General features: G+C 40.5%; 1 protein-coding gene across 2 annotated transcripts; it reads left to right on the top strand.

Annotated features, from left to right (window-relative positions):
* Positions 1 to 262: 262 nt before the first annotated feature.
* FEM1B (fem-1 homolog B) lies at positions 263 to 15,768 on the top strand. 2 transcript variants are annotated; one of them, XM_027570360.2, is made up of 3 exons: positions 263 to 976; positions 9,359 to 10,239; positions 10,462 to 15,768. In XM_027570360.2, exons 1-3 carry the CDS (start codon positions 729 to 731, stop codon positions 10,992 to 10,994), a joined length of 1,662 nt encoding a protein of 553 aa, XP_027426161.1. In that variant the 5' UTR covers positions 263 to 728; the 3' UTR covers positions 10,995 to 15,768. The 2 variants fall into 2 exon arrangements, with proteins under 2 accessions (XP_027426161.1, XP_027426160.1); XM_027570359.2 differs by having other exon boundaries at positions 609 to 976; positions 9,359 to 15,768.
* The last annotated feature ends 5,377 nt before the right edge of the window (positions 15,769 to 21,145 follow it).

Consider the following 21,145-nt stretch of genomic DNA (forward strand, 5'->3'; position numbering starts at 1 on the left):
CGGGCAGCTTTAGAGGAGACACCCGGCTTAACCGTTCCTCCCGCTCGCACCCTCCCCCTCCCGGCCCAGTCTGCGGAGGCGCGCCTTCCTGCCCACCCCGACTCCGGGGGCTGCTGCCGCGGGAGCGTTCCGCCTCGCGCCGGAGGCCCCCAGGCGTTGGAGCTGCGAAACCATCGGCAGCGTCTGGCGCTTCGGAGCTCTGGTGGGCGAGGACCTGCGGGTTTCCTCCAGCCGGGGAGGACGCAGAGCGGAGGCGGAGGCCGAGGCAGTTTTTAGGCCTTAGGCCCGGCGGGCCGGGGCGGGGGAGACGCGCCCAGCATTCGCCTTCCCGGGCGCGTGCGGTCCTCTTGGGACCTCGCCGGCGACCCGTAGCTCGGGCACGCGCCTGTCGCAGCCCGCAGGAAGGAGGGGTCCGGCCTGAGGCCCGGGGCGGCGGCCGCCATGGAGATCCCCTCGGCCCAGGGCCGGCGGCTGGGGCCTCGGGGGCGGCCCTGACCGCCCTCCTCCCCGCCGAGGCCGGGTCGCGGACGTGCCCCCTGCGGCCTTCGGCCACCTCTGCGTCTCCGCCCTCCCCGGGCCGCGCTGCTGCGTGGGCGCGGCGGCGGCGGCGGCGCCCTGTTGAATGGGCTGTGAGGGCCCGGGTTTGAGGCGCTGGCGAACGCGGCCTCCGGGGGCGCAAGGCAGCAGCAGCGGTGGCGACCAAACGGGTGTTGGAGTTGGCGGCGGCCATGGAGGGCCTGGCTGGCTATGTGTACAAGGCGGCCAGCGAGGGCAAGGTGCTGACCCTGGCCGCCTTGCTTCTCAACCGGTCTGAAAGCGACATCCGCTATCTGCTGGGCTATGTCAGCCAGCAGGGAGGGCAGCGCTCCACGCCCCTCATCATCGCAGCCCGCAATGGGCACGCCAAGGTGGTGCGCTTGCTGTTAGAACATTACCGGGTGCAGACTCAGCAGACTGGCACCGTCCGCTTCGACGGGTAGGTACACCTCAACCCCTCTCCCACGAGCGCGGACCCACCACCTCACAGGTCCTCCGCTCCTTCACTCTCTCTCCGTAGAGGTACCACTTCTTCCCTTTTGTGCATCCTCCTGCCGCATGAATGCCCACGTCGTCTTCCAGGGCTGATACTTCATCCCGTGGTTTGCTGCTCAACCTCATCGGCCCCTACCCCTTATTCCCTCTATGGGTAAATAGCCACACCCTCTGTCTTGATATCTAAGGGGTGTTCTTCTTAACTAGAGGGTCCGTGAGCAAGTAGTATGGAGGAGGTGCATCTTCCCAGATGTTACCCTCACCGGTACTGGGGTTGTAAGCCAGATCAGAAATCAACGCGGTCAGCAGGTAACATTGAAAACCTCTGTTTGATGAGTTATTTGGTCACCCAATTTTTACTCCTTCAAGTGAGTGGTCCCTTCAGACGGGTTTGCGGGGGCCTGAATGTCAAAATAAGCCCCTAGAACTCCAGCCTCTTGAGGGATTGTCCGGCGGCCAGACATCCCTAGACATGATTCTGACTCTTCCACATAGCTTGGGGTAGATAGGTTGGCTGCAGAAATGGCCTGGACCTGGTATTGGAGATAATGCCATTGTTAATCCATGTTATCTTGTGATATTGTGGGGAAACTTGATAGTTTATGTTATTTCAGGTGGGGAGTTCAAAAATTCATATTGTCATAGTTAAAATTTGTTTTTTAGGTTTAATTATACATATTTTGGGGGTATGATAATGTTTAACACAGAATTGTCAGGTTTGACATCTTCTTTGCTGTGCTGGATTATTATAAAGTGTTTTTCAGATTACAAACTTCATTGATTGCATTTGTTTTTGTTGACTTTTGTGCCAGCACATAAGCTGTTGTAGCATTTTCTTCTGTTTTTGGTAGATGTGGTCCAAGCATAAAGATAGGTATCTTTAGTTGTGGTGATTGGAAACTGCTTGGTTAAAGCCTCATTGAAAAAGCACTTCTTGAAGATGACTAGGGCATTGTTGAATTTGGTTCTTTTTTAGGTTTAAATAATGATGAGAGGAAGATATTTTTAGATGAGAAGAAAATATTTTAGAGCATTACATTTTAATGAAACGATAGCCCATGTTGGTTAATCTCTGGTACCACCTCCTTAGGTATCAAGGAGATGGTCTTTTTCCTGTTGATTAAAGATGGCAACCTGATTCATGGTTGCTTTCCCTTACTGGCTTCTCTGTCCTTTCTAGAACTCCCTGCATTCCCACAGCCCTTTCCTATACCCAGACAAGGAGTGACACAGAATGACCCCTGAACTTCCAGCACCATTCCAGTTGTATAGGCACATGCATTCACTAAGATACAAATCTCAGTAACAGCTGCTGCAAACATCGCAGCTAAGGAGCTTGCTGAGGCCTTTTTGGATGAGGGAAGGATAGTGGTGAAAAAAAAAAATAGTTTCCTAAAGCATTTGGAAAGACTTTGCTTATTGCTGTCTTTTTTACCATCAAAGAGAAAGATCTTTTGAGATGGAATTAAAAGAACCTGAAATTACTAGAAAGGACTAGAAATACAGCATTGAGCCTGTATACTTGCCCAGTATTCTGGACTGGGCAGTGAAATTAAACGGTTCAGTAAGCAAACACCTACTGAACTCCTACTGTGTGCTGGGTTGTGTGGTAGGGATTGGGTGTGCAGGGGTGGGTAACATACTGTTCCCACTGTGGAGGAAGACAGTTTAGCGGGGGAGACAGAGAAATAGATACATAAAATGAGTAACTGCAGATGCCATGCCATTTAGAGTTTTAGAAGTCTGTTGGATGAGTGAGGGAGTATGGGAAGAGGAAGTGCTCAGCTTTGCCTGGGGGGAATCAGGGAAGGCTCCCCTGGTGAGGTGATGCTTGAGTTTGGATCTTAAAGGAAGTGAAGAAAAGGGTCAAGCCATAGCTTGGTGAACTTGCAGTGACAAGTGTTTCAGTGTGGTTGTAGGAAGGGATTCAAGCTGGGGAAATTAAGAGAGATTGTGGGAGACTGGAGAAAGGTGGAGGCCGTATTTTGATGATTGTTGTGTAAAATATCAAGAGTCCCATTGGGGAGACTGCAATTGCAAACGGTTCAGTCATTCGAGATTTTGGCCGAGCCTTCTTAAAACTATCCTTTTTGTTTCTGGATTATTACAATTATGCATTTATTATCTGCTGTGTGAAGGTAATGGAGAATTTTATTTATTAAATGCCTGTGATGGGCCTAGCCCTATTAGACCTTCTGTGGAGGATACAGAAAAAAATGTGAGGTTTTTGCTTTTTTTGAGGAGCTTGCCAATTAATTAACAAGGGAGAATTGAAGTTCATGGCCACCTTTCTGCTTACTCAAACCACTGATATTTTGCAGTTTATTCCAGTCATTTTGGCATTTCGGAACTAGATAAAAAAGAGTGTTATTTGCAAATGTCATGATTTCACTTTGCACTCACTCCAGACATTGTGAACATAATCTGAATGAGGTGTTAACAGTATGAAGCTCACTCACCTCTTGGGGGCTGGCTTTTTGAGAGGTACTTAGCTAACTCCCCCGTTATTTTTTTATTTTTATTTTTTTTAAATCCCCCTTTAGATTCCTTCAGCACTTGAGAACCATGGCCAGGTGGGGACTAACAGGTTCTCTGTGTGTGCTGAAGTAGATCAATGTTTACTAGTTTTTAGTCACCTGTGTACCATCGTCACAATTTTTTTTTTAAATGTTATTTATTTATTTATTTGACAGAGAGAGACAGCGGGAGAGGGAACACAAGCAGGGGGAGTGGGAGAGGGAGAAGCAGGCCCTCCGCCGAGCAGGGAGCCCGATGTGGGGCTTGGTCCCAGGACCCTGGGATCATGACCTGAGCCGAAGGCAGACGCTTAACGACTGAGCCACCCAGGTGCCCCCATCTTCACAATTTTTTGTCAAATTTATTGATTACCTATCCTAAAAGTTTTGCTTCTTAGCTTCATCCTAAGCAACAGTTATCTGTATATAATTATGGGTTTGATATAGTATGATTTGTGTGTATATGTGTGTGTGTGAGAGAGACATTAAAATAAATAGCTTATTAGAAATTTTGTAAAAGTCTATGTTCTGCCTAAAAATTTCTATAATACTTGAGGAAACTCAAGTGGGTTCATAACACATTCTCAAGGAAGAAGGGACTACCTACCTAGATCAAGCCCCATGGTGATATTTGAGCCCTTGTTCATATTTTTAAGAGTAACATTTGAGATGATTTTACTTATGGCTTAATATGTGAAGACTAAAAGTGACAGACGAGGGGGCAAGAAAAATTACTTGAGTAGAAATGAAAGAACCTTTAGTTGGAGAATGGGAAACTGTTGAGAATGTTACAGAAATGGAACAGAACAAAGGCGAGGTGTCCTGTGACCGTGGAATAGTGTGCTGGCCTAAGTTCCTAAGGCCTGACAGCTCTGTGCCGGAGTTTGTGGGGGAACCCTTGTCCTAAAAGAGGTTTGCTGACAGGGATGGGAAGGAGAACAGGACCTCTGGGAGTTCTGAGGCTTTTTGTTGAGTTCTCTTTTAAAGTTGGCACTAGTACTAATACTTTTAATGTTCAGGTAGAGAACAAGGCATGAGGGGCACATCAACATTTGGCTTCACTTAAAAGTCACTGCCACGCAGTATATATTTCAAGAAACTACATTTGATCTAATAAATGATTTTAAGGACTTTGGTTGAAATAAAGTGTTGATCATTTACATTTAATGAATTTTTATTTCCATTTCAAATACTTGACCAGACATTTTTATTTTAAATTGAACCAGGAAAGAGTTTGAGCTTAGTTTTGTGATCAGAAATGTTATCTTTTATTGTGAAATGTTTCCATCATCTGATGTGTACATTTTGTTTAAAAAGGTGAATATCAAGTTATAGTTTATTTTTATTTTATTTATTTATTTAATTAATTTTTAATGTAGTCTCTACCCCCAACGTGGGACTCGAACTCACAACCCTGCGGTACAGAGTCATACACTCCACAACTCAACCAAACAGGTGCCCCGGTTTCTTGATTCTTTTTTTGTTGTTGTTGTTTAAAGATTTTATTTATTTAAAGAGAGTGCGCAGGAGCTCGTTCTTGCGTGTTAGGGGGGAGGGGCAGTGGGAGAGGGGGAGACAGAGACTCTCAAGCAGACTCTGCACTGAGCCTGGAGCCCCAGGCAGGGCTCAGTCTCACCACCCTGAGATCAAGCCCTGCATTGGGCTCTCTGCTCAGTGGAGAGCCTGCTTCTCCCTCTCCCTCTGCCCATCTCCCCTCCCCTGCTCGTGTTTTCTGACTCTCTTGCTCTGTCTCAAATAAATAAATAAAATCTTAAAAAAAAACAAAAGATGCTTAACCAACTGAGCCACACAGGTGCCCCCCGGTTTCTTGAGTTTTTAAAATGAAATACATAATAGTTTGCATTGCAATTTTGGACCAAGTCTGGAAAGATCATTGTTTAATAGTACCTCTCCCATAGGGACTAAGTACATAGTGCATTAATTTTATCATATTTTTATATTCTGTTATAAATGTGTTTGGTATGTTGTTTTGAGGAAGTCTATGCTACTTATTTCAGCTGAAGTCTGTGGACAAAGGAATGTCATAGATTTTAGGCTTATTCCCTTTAATCTGTTTAATGTTTTTGTTTAGATGTAGAAATTCAAAATTTGCTAAGGCTGATGTTTCTGAAGGACTAGTCATTTTCTAATACATTCTGCAGTGAATATTTTTGTCCTAAACTATTTAAAAACTTTAATTGCCTCAATAAAAGTAGATAATTGAAACTTTCTTGAGGCTCCTGTCATATCACTATATGGAAAAATGGAAATGATTAGGCTCCACCACAAAAAGTATTAAACTGTACAAAAACCATATGAAATATATACTTGTAATTTAATTTTTACTCATCTACATCATTAATTCTGGGAAACGTGAGGTGAGAAAAATAATCACTTTTTGTCTCTTTTTTTCATTTTTAAAATGGGGGTCATATTTATCTTTTATGGTTATTGTGAAAGTTAAAAAGAATGTATGTGAATGCCTATTTTAATGTAAATTAAAATATAAGTCATTAACTCCAAGGTCATGAAGATTGAGTTTTATATGGTTTGGGTTCATGTTCCTGGCATATAATAACTTCATATTTTTAAAGTGCAAGGAAACATTTAACTATGAAAATGTACCTATATGTTACTATGTATTTTTGATAGATTAATTAGTTTGAAAAAAATGCTTTTTATTTATTTTTTTGAAAAAATGCTTTTTAAATTGAAACTGAACAATGACATGTATTATGTTTCCTTAATATATAGAGTACTATGTACTAGAGTACTTTTGTATTTTAATCTCATGTAAACCTTTTAAATTATATATCTGTGAAATGAGCATAATAATAGTGTCAACCTCATAGGGTTATTGGGAGGAGGTTATTATGAGGATTAAATGAGATATATTGCATATCGAGCACTTACTACAATGAATGCTTGGCACATTGAAGATACTTATTAGCTATTTGTGTTCACTTAAACTGTTTTTCTTTAATTGTTTTTCATTTTTGTTTTTAATTATGACTCTTTTTAGTTAAGGTATAACATCTAGTAAGGTGCATAAATTTTAAGTGTATGATGTGATAAAATTTTAATATGTTTACATCCATGTAAACACCTTCTAGATCAATATACAGAATATTTTTATCAGAGTTTCCCTTGTGCCCCTTCTCAGTCAGCTCCTCTCCTTTCCTGTCCCAGAAGTAATGATTATTCTGACTTCTATCACCATAGATTAGTTTTGTCTATACTTGAACTTCCTATAAAGGGAATCATACAGTATGCTCTTTTCTGTCTGGCTTTTTTTTGCTTAACACATTGTCTATGAGATTCATCTGTGCAGTTGCGTGTACCAGTAGTTTTTTTTTTTATGCTTTGTAGTATTCCATTGTATGAATATATGGCAACTTATTTACCCTGTACACAGGTATTTTAGTTGTTTCCAGTGTTTAACAATTATGGATAAAACTCCTATGGACATTTTTATGTATATGTCTTCACTGGTGGGTGTTTGTGTTCACTTCTTGTCAGTATATGCCCAAGAGTGGAATTGCTGGGTCATGGGGTTGGTGTATGTTTAACTTTAATAGTTATTGCTAAACAGTTTTCCTGGAAGTGGTTGAAACAAATTACATTTCTACCAGCAACGAGAGTTTGAGTTGCTTCACATCCTGGCCAACACTTAGTATTGTCATGTCAGTCTTACTGATTTTAGTTATTCTGGTGGCTGTGTATTGGTAACTCATGATTTTAATTTGCCTTTCCCTCTCCAGTATTATCTTGGACATCTTTTCATATATTTATTGGTCACTTGAATATCTTTTGTGCAGTTTAGTTGTTTAGTCTTTTCACCCATTTTTTAGTTGGGTTGTTTGCCTTTTTCCCATTGATTTGTCAAATACTTTTAATGTATATGTCTTCTCCCAGTGAGTGGATTGCATATTCACTTTCTTCATAATATCTTTTGATGAATTGAAGTTCTTAATTTTAATGAAGTTCAATAAATCAACTATTTCTATGATTAGTGCTTTTTTTGCATTCTGTTTAAGAAATAATCATTAACTCCAAGGTCATGAAGATTGTCTACTTATTTTTTTTAAGTAACTCTTACGGTTTTGCTTTTCATATAGATCTATGCTACTCCCCTAATTTTTAAGCATAGTGTGCAGTATAATGAGTAATTTTCCTAAATATCCACCCATGCAGCCACTACCCATATCAAGATTTAGGACATTTCCAATAGCTTTACGCCTCTTCCCAGTTTGTCCTACACCCTTTCCTGTAGGTAACTCCATAGGTACTTGTTAGTGAGAAGGCTTTTGTGTCATTTTGTGTCATTGTTTGAAACTGAAGAAGTAACTGCTTGAATTATTATAAAGTGGGTCTTTTGTTTTCAGCAGAAACAACAGACGGTGGTGTTTTGGGGGTGTTAATTGGGGTTAAACTATGATATTTATATTCTACCAGGGGATTATACTCTTTCATTTCATGGGAGATATAGTTTGACCTGTGTTATAACATTAGGTGGTATAGTGAGAAGCTCGGCAGTGAGGTTTTGGTACGAATACTTAATTGCTCTAGTAAATATTGCTTTTGACTGACCTTTTTCCTTAATACTTGCAAGTATACTTATTTTAGTGGTTCACGCACAGTATATCTAAGTATCTGCAGCAAAAATCTACTTTTTAGGTCTGACGGTCAGTAACAGGATAAACAATTGAAAAATTGAGGCTGGGGAAAAATGGAAGGTAGAAAGGTGGGAAAGATTGGCCTCCTAGCAAGAGTCTAATTCCGTTGTAAGTAGCAAACCTAGTGCATATCAGACAGTAAGCGGTGACTGTGAGTGCAAACGTGGGACGAAGGTCAGGAAAAATGCCCACTTGGTTTTAGGAAAGCGCTAATTGTTTCCTCCTGTTAGTATTTTCCCCCAGTGGTTTAGCTGAGGAACGTACATAGACCCATAATATACACCCACATCCATACATATTTTTAAGACCTTTAAATTGGAGTAGAATGGATGGAGAAAAATACATTAATTGAAAGCGTATAAAAGTTTCACAAAGTGAATATATTTGTTTAATAAAGTTCCTTTTGTGCTTCCTCCCACTATTTAATCCCCTTAAAAGTAAACAGTATCCCAACTTCAACACTACAGATAGGTACATAAATGTAGTAATATAATGTGTACTACGTTCGGTTGACTGCTTTTGCTCAGCATCATGTTTACGTGATCCCTCCCTACTGTATGGAGCAGGAATTTTTTCATTCTCATGGCTGTAGTAGAAGTGTATTTGATTAGCTTAGATAATCTTAGGGGGGAGAATTATCTTCGTAAATACTTTTTTTCCTAAAGGAGTTTCTAAGACAGTGTTACTGTAGGGACTGGGGTAGCTTTTTTTCTGGCCTATTGAGAGTAACTGGTACCTGGGGGATACTGGGAAGGAAGAACATGTTTTTCTTTAAGAGCCAGTGCCTCAGCTTGGCGGTAAAGAAGTTATGAACCTCCATGCATTTCCTCTGTGTTTTCAGAAATGTATTTACTTTTGCTAGTAGAAAGTTGGTGATTTTTTTTTTTTTTTTTTTTTTAGGATTATATACTTCAGCAATAACAGTAATAGCGAACGTTTCTTGAGCTTCTGCTGGGTATAAGTACAATGGCAGAGTGCTTTACTTAAGTGACCTGATTTTATTTTCACCCAAACTAATGTTGTATTCATGTTCCACAGATTGAGGTTTTGGTCAGTGCAAACAAATCCATTCTTTACGCTTATGTTAGGGCATGTGGCCTCCATTTTCTAACTGTTTGTTCTTTTCATGAATAGGTATGTCATTGACGGTGCCACCGCTCTTTGGTGTGCAGCAGGAGCCGGCCATTTTGAAGTCGTTAAACTTCTAGTCAGCCATGGAGCCAACGTGAACCACACCACAGTAACCAACTCAACCCCCCTGCGGGCAGCGTGCTTTGACGGCAGACTGGACATTGTGAAATACTTGGTTGAAAATAATGCCAACATCAGCATTGCCAACAAATACGACAACACCTGCCTGATGATTGCAGCATATAAGGGCCATACCGATGTGGTCAGATACCTTTTAGAACAGCGTGCTGATCCCAACGCTAAAGCGCATTGTGGGGCCACAGCACTGCACTTTGCGGCTGAAGCCGGGCATATCGATATCGTGAAAGAGCTGATAAAATGGCGTGCTGCTATAGTAGTGAATGGCCATGGGATGACGCCCTTAAAAGTAGCTGCCGAAAGCTGTAAAGCCGATGTCGTCGAACTGTTGCTCTCTCATGCTGATTGTGACCGAAGAAGTCGGATTGAAGCTTTGGAACTCTTGGGTGCCTCCTTTGCAAATGACCGTGAGAACTATGACATCATGAAGACGTACCACTATTTATATTTAGCCATGTTGGAGAGGTTTCAAGATGGTGATAACATTCTGGAGAAAGAGGTTCTCCCACCAATCCATGCTTATGGGAATAGAACTGAATGTAGAAATCCTCAGGAACTGGAATCCATTCGGCAAGACAGAGATGCTCTTCATATGGAAGGCCTTATAGTTCGGGAACGGATTTTAGGTGCTGACAATATTGATGTTTCCCATCCCATCATTTACAGGGGAGCTGTTTATGCAGATAACATGGAATTCGAACAGTGTATCAAGTTGTGGCTGCATGCCCTGCACCTGAGACAGAAAGGTAACAGGAATACCCACAAGGATCTTCTTCGATTTGCTCAAGTTTTCTCACAGATGATACATTTGAATGAAACTGTGAAGGCCCCAGACATAGAATGTGTTCTGAGATGCAGTGTTTTAGAAATAGAACAGAGTATGAACAGAGTAAAAAATATTCCAGATGCTGATGTCCACAATGCTATGGACAATTATGAATGTAATCTCTATACCTTTCTCTATTTAGTGTGCATCTCCACCAAAACACAGTGCAGTGAAGAAGATCAGTGCAAAATTAACAAGCAGATCTACAACCTGATTCACCTTGATCCCAGAACTCGGGAAGGTTTCACCTTGCTGCATCTAGCTGTCAACTCGAATACGCCGGTTGATGATTTCCACACCAATGATGTCTGCAGTTTTCCAAATGCACTTGTCACAAAGCTGCTGCTGGACTGTGGTGCTGAGGTGAATGCTGTAGACAATGAGGGGAACAGTGCCCTTCACATTATCGTTCAGTACAACAGGCCAATCAGTGATTTTTTAACCTTGCACTCTATCATCATTAGCCTGGTTGAAGCTGGCGCTCACACTGACATGACGAATAAACAGAATAAGACTCCGCTAGACAAAAGTACCACTGGGGTATCTGAAATACTACTTAAAACTCAAATGAAGATGAGTCTCAAGTGCCTGGCTGCCCGAGCAGTTCGGGCTAATGACATTAACTACCAAGACCAGATCCCCAGAACTCTTGAAGAGTTTGTTGGATTTCATTAAGTGACTGGATATGTAAAATCGTTTAATGTGGTGCTAAAAGTAAAGGACTTTAATCACAGACAATAGAATTATGTGTTCGTAAATTCTCCTTTTCTTTCCACTACCCTTCCTCCCTACCCATCCTTCCTTAGTTCTGTATTTGGTCTTTTTGCCTCATAACGGTTATTAATTTCAAATACACTTTAAACAAAGCCACATTGTTTAGGTGTAACTATAATCTAAGGTATCTGGATATTGGTCACTTAACTTTTTTTTCTTCTTCAGTTTGTGTCTTTTTCTTTCTTATTGAGGTATAATTGAGATACGTTATATCAGTTTCAGGTGTACAACATAATGATTCGACATTTGTATTTTTTTTTAAGGAATGAGTATAAAATATTTTGTTTATGTAACAAGGGACGTTTATGATTTGAAGTTGATAGTGTTTTAAAAAACTGCCTACAAAAAAGTATTTCTGTTAAGCCTGTGTCAGCGTGTTATCCTTGCAGCAGTTTTGAGGATCTCCTGAAGAAAAACAACTAAAAAGGACCATTAAAAATAATGGGATACCCAGGTGTTCTGCACATGCCAAACTGCTGCAGGTAGTTTTCGCTCTTCCAATATTTATGTGGAGTGATAAAACACATTATAACATCAGGAGGATTTCAACAAAAAAATATAGCTGCAGATTAATCTGAAAATGTGCTAATTTAATAATAGTTACACATTTGTAAAGTTAAATCCATTGAAATTGTTGCATTATGCTGGGTGGTATATACAAAGTAGTAATAATCTTAAAGCAATTTTTCAGAGAATATTGATGGACTACTTGCCTTTAGGCTTAAATTCTAAAATTCTTTGAAGTCTGTTTTAATGTAATTTCTCTAAATTGCAGCAGTCTGCATTTGACTCAGCTCACAGACATGTAAAAATTACGAATGCTGTGTTTTCTTATGAAACAAATTGTTATAATATAGTTATGTGTTCTATTTTTTGTCCCTTTCTCCCTTGCCTCCTGTGTGGTCTCTTCTAAAATTTGGAAACTGCTTTTCCAGAGGGCATTGTTTGTGTCCCCCTAATAAGGTGTTTATGACGGATGAAAAGGAACCCAGGATATTTGTAAATTTTTTGCTTTCTTTACCTTGTCCCTTATAACTAGTAGAAAAATCACTAGTATGGTTTAGGAAATTAAATGGTTTTGATGATAAAAATAATTTGCAATGCTCCTTTGAAGGGTGTTTCTGTGAGAGCTGCAAGTTTTTCAAACACGAAATGTCACGGATTCTGATAGGCTATGCAGAGGTCTCTGTGTTTTTTCTGTTCTGTTTTAATGGCAGCATTTTAACTGTCAGACTAAGTATTCTGTGATTATCTTTTAAGCATCACAGAAATTCAAGTAAAAGGTACACACCTAAGTAAAATTAGCTATATCTGTATTTTTCTCTCTAGTGCCAAATGAATGCCTTAGCTACTCATAGTGCATGGTACTGTAAGTGAAGACCTGCAGCTTTTTTTTCTTTAATAAAAAGCATTGTTATGTAGTAACATCAGATATAAACTAAAAAAAAAAAACAAAAAAAAAAACCCCAGAAACAACTCCCCCCCAAACTTGTATGGTTTCAGTGATCATTTTATGTATGCGTATTGTTTTGTGAAGTATAAGAGAAGGGTTGCAGTTGGATCAGTAGTAATGACCAAGCCAAAATTAGCACCTAGGGCCTTAAATAGTTACCCCACGAAATGGAATAGTTTGAAGGGTGGGAGGGAATGGCAGGTGGGAAGCTTAAAAACTTTTTCCCCCAAGAATGCAAGATACTTTTACAGCTACTGTAGTTATTCTTCATATTCTTCTTGTTTCAGCTAGGAATGTTTTGATGGTAAATTCTGTCATGGTAATATATTTCTGTTTTCCTAACCTGAGGTTTTTAGGATGGTTTAAAGGGAGGTATTTGAATGAGGCCTAATTTGAAAATTACCGACCTTGCTCCTCCTGGTATGAACCAAGGAAACACTACCTTGCTCTTGGCAACTCTCATGGCCTGAAAGAGAAAATGCCATGGCCTCAAGGTGAGTGAATCCCGCCTTTTCCACAGCTCAGATCAGACCCTGTGTTTTTCAGACTACGAGGCCCGCTGCTTTGATAGTCCGAGGAGTGGCTGTGATACTTGGTATTCAGTTGGTTCCATTATTAATGTATGATTTTTAAACACCAAGACTTAAAATACCAGATAATGTTGCATGTTTTAAAAACCATTTCATCCCTTTGGCTACCCAGGACCAACGCTATTTTAGATATTGCTTATTTATAAAATGAGGATAATGATTATATGTACATATTCAGACATCAAAATTTAATGACAGTGTTTTTGAGAAGGGATGAATGCTGGAGAAAGTAGAACTGCTGATTGAAATGCTGACAGTTGGAGAAAGAATTTGAAGACAGTGGAATAAACTATGAACTCTGCTAATGGTAACAAATTTTTTTACTATAGTATAGTAGTACATTGTGCACTCTATTGCTAAGGATCTAATTTTGTCTTGTAAAATGAATCCAAGTATGTATTGTGAAACATCTGTATAAAACCATTCTTGAAACCAGTGATCTACATGCCTGTTTTTTATTTGTTTTGGTAGAATTATTTTAAATACGTTTAGCCTAATCCTTCCAAAGCTTAAGGTTTTTTTTTTTTTGTTTTGTGTGTGTGTGTGCGTGTGTGTTTTAGGGAAAATAAATCGGTAAGAAAGATAATAGTTCTGTATCTCTGCTCACTGAGAACTCTAGGCTGTCTCCGTTTCCAGCTACTTTCTATTTATTGTTGGCAGAAATATGCTTCGGATTGTAAGTCTTCCTTGATACTACAAATTCGGTCAAAACTTCTTTGCCTTGCTCAGTAATTCTCCTATAAATTTGGCTGAACTAGAGGCCTAGGTGGATGAATACCTGGGCAAACCATGTGAAACCTAGGTGGGTTTTATACTTTTAATGGAGTTGGTGAAATTGAACTCTTGAACTTAGGTAGCTATTTAACTCAAGGAAAAGGCAGCAAATCCATCCCCTCAATTGATAAAGAAGGGGGAAATTTTTGATGTGAGAACTCTGACACAACATAGTTTTCTTCAGTCTACCCTGGGTGGCTCTAGCAGGCCACGGTCCAACTACCTTAAGGTTCTTTGCTGTGGGAACTTTAAACACACCAACCAAAAGGCAGGCTTTGGTCTTGCTCATTTCTGGGAAGGGTTTTGTTGCATTATACTGATAGTTGATTAATAACTGATAATTATGAGAAACTTAGGTATGATAGCACTGTCTGAAGTAACATGATTTGGGAGCAGCAGCTCCCTAAGTATCAACTCTGCGTTTGGCAAGTGTTTTTAAAAATTCAGATCCCAAGGGAACAACACCCTGTCACCAGTCTCCACTGCAGTTTGAGGCAGCTACTTTATGGATAAGACCATTTTGGATTATTCACACAGAAGCATTTCTCTTTTGTAATGGGGCGGGGTGGGGAGTGAGTTGCTGGAGCTCGGGTTACAGTTTGCTGGGTTTAGAAGCAGCCAGTGATTGAACTAGTGAGTAGATGGATAAGAGTATAGTAAAGGACTTGTTTTTATGGTAGCTTTTCTGTAAAAATCTTACATGTTCCTTTTTAGGCTAGCCAGGTATATCTATGTACAGATGACTCTTGTGTTTTCCTGACTGACTATGCTGTAACATTAAAGTGGATTAAAGGAAACAAAACGCTGCCTTTTGCTCTATGAAAAGTTACTAGTCCATAAGATGTTAAGCTGTGTGTTTATTCCTACTCTGAAAATGCACGGCTCTGCTCTGGATACCCTCTCTGGAAGGTAGAAAGCTCCTGGTTATATATGGTACATCGCAGGGCTTTCTCATACATTTCTGGCAGATTTGCCTGAATCCTCAGATGGGCTGGGTTGTATGTACAGCATCCCCTCTCCCAAATGTGGGATCTGTCATAAATACACTGATAGTGATGATAGATGTATTAATTTTTAAAACTGTAAAGTAAATGTGGTCTCTAGTCCTAGGTTTGTGGTGTGTGCATTTGTGTTAATGTGCAGGGAAGGGACGCTGACTTGATGGTTATGGGGAGTGTATCTTGATGTGTGTGCAGGGGTGAGTATTGCTAAATTATTAACAGCTTTTCATTTAGGGGTGAGTCATATGATGAGTGGCCTAATCAGAAAAATGAAGGAGCGAAGATGCAAGCTTTGCCAAGTGATAAAGTAAACAAGGTTTTGTATCTTTTTTTTTTTTTATCAGGTGTTGTAAAATTTGTGCATGGCTTTTTTTGTTGTGGCTTATTAGTAATTGGTAGAGGAGAAAAGATGAGGAAAACTCCTCAGCTTTGCTAACCAATCTTTTCAGAGGTACATAGTTGGGGAGTAAAATCTGACTGGCCCTAATGTGTTGAAAAGATCCTATCCTTTTTAATATTTACCCCATCCTCTAATACTTCGTGTAGAAAAACGACGTTGTATTCTAGTAATTCACTGTGATTTATAACAAACCAGTGATGTCATTCTATTGTGCACTTTTGTCAAACCATTTACGTGAATTTAATAAACATAGTAAACTTCCTGACTGCACCAGAGGTCTTTTAGTGATTTATATATTGCATGACATTTTCTATTTGAGTTTGACATGTAGAATTATTTTTAATTTCGTGGCAATTGACAGTCCTAATAGTCCAGCTAATTTGAAACTAACAATATTGCTGTGTAAAAGGAAAAAAATGGTGTTTGTGTTCAGTAAATATTTGAAAAAAAAAAAAAACCTGCCGTGAAGTTTGTGTCTTTATTGTGCAGTGTGTGTTAGTGGAGATGATCTTTTGTCGAATTCATTTAAAAAAGAGTTGTCAAAATTATATGTGCCTGGGGAAAAAAACTCAGCTAGTAAAGAAAAATTCAAATAGTAAAAAACAAAAAAACCCAGTGCCCTTTCTCATCTCTACCTGCCTCCCATTTGGACTCTTAAGAGGGCAATCACTATTTACTAGTTTTTTTGAGTAGCTTCCCAGAATTTTTCTGTGCATATGTATATTTTTTTCTCCTTTTCATTTGTTAAAAATGCAAATGAACTTTCTCCTACTCTCCTCTGTATCTTGTGTTTTTCATTTAATATATCTTAGGCTGGGGCACCTGGGTGGCTCAGTTGGTTAAGCGTCTGCCTTCGGCTCAGGTCATGGTCCCAGGGTCCTGGGATGGAGCCCCGCATCGGGCTCCCTGCTGAGCAGGAAGCCTGCTTCTCCCTCTCCCACTCCCCCTGCTTGTGTTCCCTCTTCACTGTGTCTCTCTCTGTCAAATAAATAAATAAATCTTTAATATATCTTAGGCTTTTTCATATGGGTATGTATAGTTTTTTTCTTTAAACAACTTTATAGATTTAATTTTATGAGTGGGTTTAGCATTTATTTAACCAGACCTTGTTGTTGGACTTCTAGGTTTTCATTTTTTTGATATTCTAAATAATGCTTCAGGGGTGCCTCGGTGGCTCAGTTGGTTAAGCAACTGCCTTCGGCTCAAGTTAGGATTTCCGGAGTCCCAGGATCAAGTCCTGCGTCGGGCTCCCTGCTTGGTGGGGAGTCTGCTTCTCCCTCTGACCCTCTCGCCTCTCATGCTTTCTCTTTCTCTCTCATTCTCTCTCTCTCAAATAAATAAATAAAATCTTAAAAAAAAATAATGCTTCAGTAAACATCCTTATGTTCTATATTTATAGAACAAATTCATTCCTAGCACTGGAATTTCTGGTTTGGTGGCCGGGTATTTAAAATTTTGATAGAAGTCATTAAATTGCCTTCCATCTACCTACGCTATTTTTTTAAATTTTTTATTGTTATGTTAATCACCATACATTCCATCATTAGTTTTGGATGTAGTGTTCCATGTTTCATTGTTTGTGCATAACACCCAGTGCTCCACGGAGAACGTGCCCTCCTTATTACCCATCACCAGGCTAACCCATCCCCCACCCTGCTACCTACGCTGCTATTGATAGCAGATTTTACCTAATCATTTAGTTTTTGCCAAGATACTTAACGAAAAATAGTATTTCATTGTTTTGATTAGTGTTCCTTTATTATGAATGAGGTTGACACTTTTTTAAAGATTTTATTTATTTATTAGAGCGTGCGCACATGGGCGCACGAGCAGTGGGGAGGGGCAGAGGGGGAGAGAGAGAAGCAGGCTTCCTGCTGGGAGCCTGATGTGGGATGGACCTGACTGGACCCGGATCGGGACTCTGGGATCAGGGCCTGAGCACAAGGCAGATAGCCAACCGACTGAGCCACCCAGGTGCCCAACACTTTCATATATTTACTGACACATTTGTATTTCTTCTGCTTGCTTCTGGGTTGTGGTCTTTTTCTTACTAGTTAGAAATTCTTTGGAAGCTTAAGGAAATTTTCCCTGTCATATGTCACAGCTTATAGTTTTGTTTTCTGAGTCTGAATTTTGTATCTTGCTTGTCTCCGTTCCAAGATCATAAATCTTTTTTACCCATGTTTTTTTCCAGTGCTTTTATGGCTTCTCCTTTCCACGTCTCTTCTCCCTTCTTTTTTCCCCTCCTCCTCCTTTTCTTTGGTTTAAATTTTTTATCTACCTGGAATTTATTTTATTTTTTATGTTTTTGGAATTTATTTTCATGTAAGGGATCCAGCTAGCCAAAGACTTCCTTAATTATTTTCCACTGAGTTCAATCATAAACCAAATTTCCATAATATAATTGGATCTTTTTCTGGGTTCTTTGTTCTGTTCTGTTGATCTGGCCGAGTGAAGGAGCTCTGGGGATTATTGTCAAGGCTCTATCACTTACTAGCTCTGTGACCTTGGGCAAGTTAGTTTTCTATCCAAGCTTTAGTTTCTGTAAATTGGGACAATAATATTTAACTTGGACTGATGAGCAAATGAGAGAATCAAGATGCTTACTTAACAAAGTACCTGACACATAGCAGTGAAGTGCTTAGTAAATGTTAAATATAAATACTAGTGGGGCTAATATGTCTTCATTTGCCTTCTTTTGCGGAGGGAATATAATTCTTTTATTAGTGTATGTTTTTTTTTTTCCAGATGAATTTTGGTGTCCTGTTATGTTGAAAGATGATTTTATCATTGAGTTTAATATAGATTAATTTAGGGAGACTGTCTCCGTAAGTCTGAGCCTTTTTATCTGAAGGAAAGATAGTCCCATTTAGTGAAGTCTTTCGTCTCTTAGAGACTTTTTTTAAAGCCTTTTTTTTTTTTTTAAATGAAGTTCTTACAAACATCTTCCTTTTATTATCAGGTTCTTTGTTTATGTTGTGGATAGGAATTTTTTTCCCATTACACATACTTCTAAATGTTAATGTTTCTACATAGGCATCTTAATGGATTTGCCTTTTCTTGAAAAATGAAATTTTTCAGCTGCTTCTTTTGGATGTCCCAGATACACATCATTTGCAAGTAATGATTATTTTGCCTTCCCATTTCAGTATTCATGTTCTGTATTTCTTTCATTTGTCTAGTTTTTTAAAAAGATTTTATTTGAGAGAGAGAGAGTGAGTGAGAGAGAGCGAGAGCCCAAGAGGGGGTAGGGTCAGAGGGAGAAGCAGACTCCCTGCTCAGCAGGGAGCCCAATGTGGGACTCGATCCCGGGACTTCAGGATCATGACCTGAGCTGAAGGCAGTCGCTTAACCAACTGAGCCACCCAGGCGCCCTGCCTAATTAATGTTAGTTAAGGTTACCCCCAGAGTATTATCATATGGTGGTATTGGAGCACATCCCCCGCACGACCGTGTTTTCAAATTTAGATTTAGGGTAGCTTTCCCATTCCTTTATAGAGACCTGAGAACACGAGTCAGTGCAAGTCTGTTTTTATAGCTGAGGTTGTAGACCCAGGAAAAAGTGACTTGTCCATTCAAGGTCACACAAGGATTGAATGTTAGAGCCCAGGGTAAGCTCTGGGTCTCGACCCAGTGAGCAATGCTCTTCGGCTATCAGACTATCAGGCCGGTACAAAGCTCCCCTTAGCATCTCTGCCAGGTGTGTGCTGGCTGCAATATCCACTGGCCTCTGGAAATCACCCAGACAAATTCTAAACCTTTTTTTTTTCTTCCGTGTTTCAAGTTAACATCTGCTCTATTAAAGTAACATGACCAGACTAAAGAAAATACTGGTAGTAATATATTTCATCAGATGCTTGATCTAGAAAATGTCAACATGAGAAGCACATTTCAGGTGGTTCGTAAAGACTTAGCATGTTGGCAAGCTTAGATAAAATCTTCTATTCTCATTTCCCTGTGCTTTGTACATTTGGTGTGCTTGGTCTGTCCTGAGAGCAGGACTGGGGTTGTGGAGGCACTAGACCACGGATATGCATACCAAAACAAGAACAAAGATCCCTGCCCTCGATAAGCTTGTCATCTAGCTAGATGCCCCTATCTGAAATCTGATTTCCTATTTTTCATCAGATTTTAACTTTAATTTCCCAAACAGAAGTTCATGATGTTAGCTTTTGACTCTGGCTTGGGCCATTTTCTGAAAACATTTCAGAAAACATTATCATTTGAGTTGTTGCTTGTCATTTTTGTACGTAGTACCAGGGAGATGAGGACAAAGAGTGCGCACAACTGATTAGAAAGGACGAATCCATTAAGGAATGGTGTCCCCTTTAAAAAAAAAAATGTTGTTCTGCTTGTACCCTACTTTGAAACTTGGGAATAGTATCCCCTTTTTTAAGAAAATGTTGTTCTGCTCATACGCTACTTTGAATCTTGTGAGTTTGCCAGGTACATATTAGTCTGTATCTTAGGTGCCAGGCTTCTAACCCCCTCTCCACGCTTAACCAGCAAAACTCTGTTCCTGTTTCAGTTTCTGTTTGGAACATGGTGTCCTACTTTAGTGTGATGTCAAAGCTGATGGAATAGATGGTGACACAGAAGCACTGGCATAATTTTAATGTGGTCAGTTAAGCTGGACTGCCCTTTGTATGGAGCCTAGCTGATGTTAATACTAATATTAGGATAATTTTTTGGGATTTCAAAAAAATAGAAGTAGTGCAGAATGAAGGGCTGACATGAAACTAACTGAAGGTAAAAAAACAGGCCAATGTGGTGGTGACTGAAGACAGGAGACCACTCACCACTAATTCAGTTAAGCCACCCAAGGCATATCTGGTGGTGGAGAGACCTGGCCACTTTATTGTTTGGGGTGAGGTGTGGTTAGAGTGAGTCATGCGGGAAAAGGACCATGAGTAAGCTGGCCGTTTCTCTTACAGGGTGCTTAGCATCTTGGGACTTGAGGCCAGGGGGACTGATGGAAGGCTAGTGTCATTCTGGGGGAGCACGGACACTAAAAACTCTTGAATGCTGATGGAGATAGCAACTTGTTTTTTAAAGACCTCTAGGAAAGGCCAGTTCCATACCTTCTATCAGAAGCTCTTCCACATTTATTCTCCCTCTCTCTGTTGTGTTTGTGTTAGCACTTTGCCCCTTTCACCTGATAGCTGTCTTGTTAAAAATATCACCTTCCTGAACAAAAGGAAAACCCGGAAACTCCAGTCTTTGTGCTGGAAGGACACCCCTGGGGGGGGGGGGGTTTGCTGATGACCACTGCCACCGAGATCCAAGGGCAGCTGAGAAGGGCTACACTGCTCAAGAAACTGACAGGGAAGTCTAGACAGTAAGAGCATATTGTGGCTCCAGATTGCTGGTTCCATAAGTTTAATGTGCTTGGAATTACCTCACAGAAATGGGATCTGTGAGGTCTGGGGTGGAACTTAGTTTGTGGTTCTGATTTGGGCAGCTCTGGGATCCCACTTTGAGACACTCAGCTTGGGATAGATCATGTGCTCGAAGACGCATGCTTAGTCCTGCAAGCTTATGTGCCCACACCATCTAATGCCAGAAAGAAGCAGCACTCTTGCCCGGATTTCTTTTCCCTGCTCAGCTGGCTGGATGTGCAGGTCCCAGAACTGAGGTCCACTTCCCTGCAGAGCACTGGGCACTGGTGGCACAGGGCTTGAGGCCTCTCTTGAGTCCATCCACGGCCTGCCCCTCAATTTCTGAATCTTTTCTGGGAGCCCCCATCCCACCTGGGGTCTCACCATGTTAGAAGAGCAGTGAAACCTCACAGAACATCTCTCACGATTCATTTCACAACTCCTGTGTTTTTCCTC

The sequence above is a fragment of the Zalophus californianus genome, chromosome 6, assembly GCF_009762305.2.
Source record: "Zalophus californianus isolate mZalCal1 chromosome 6, mZalCal1.pri.v2, whole genome shotgun sequence".
In the NCBI taxonomy this organism is placed as follows: Eukaryota; Metazoa; Chordata; class Mammalia; order Carnivora; family Otariidae; genus Zalophus; species Zalophus californianus.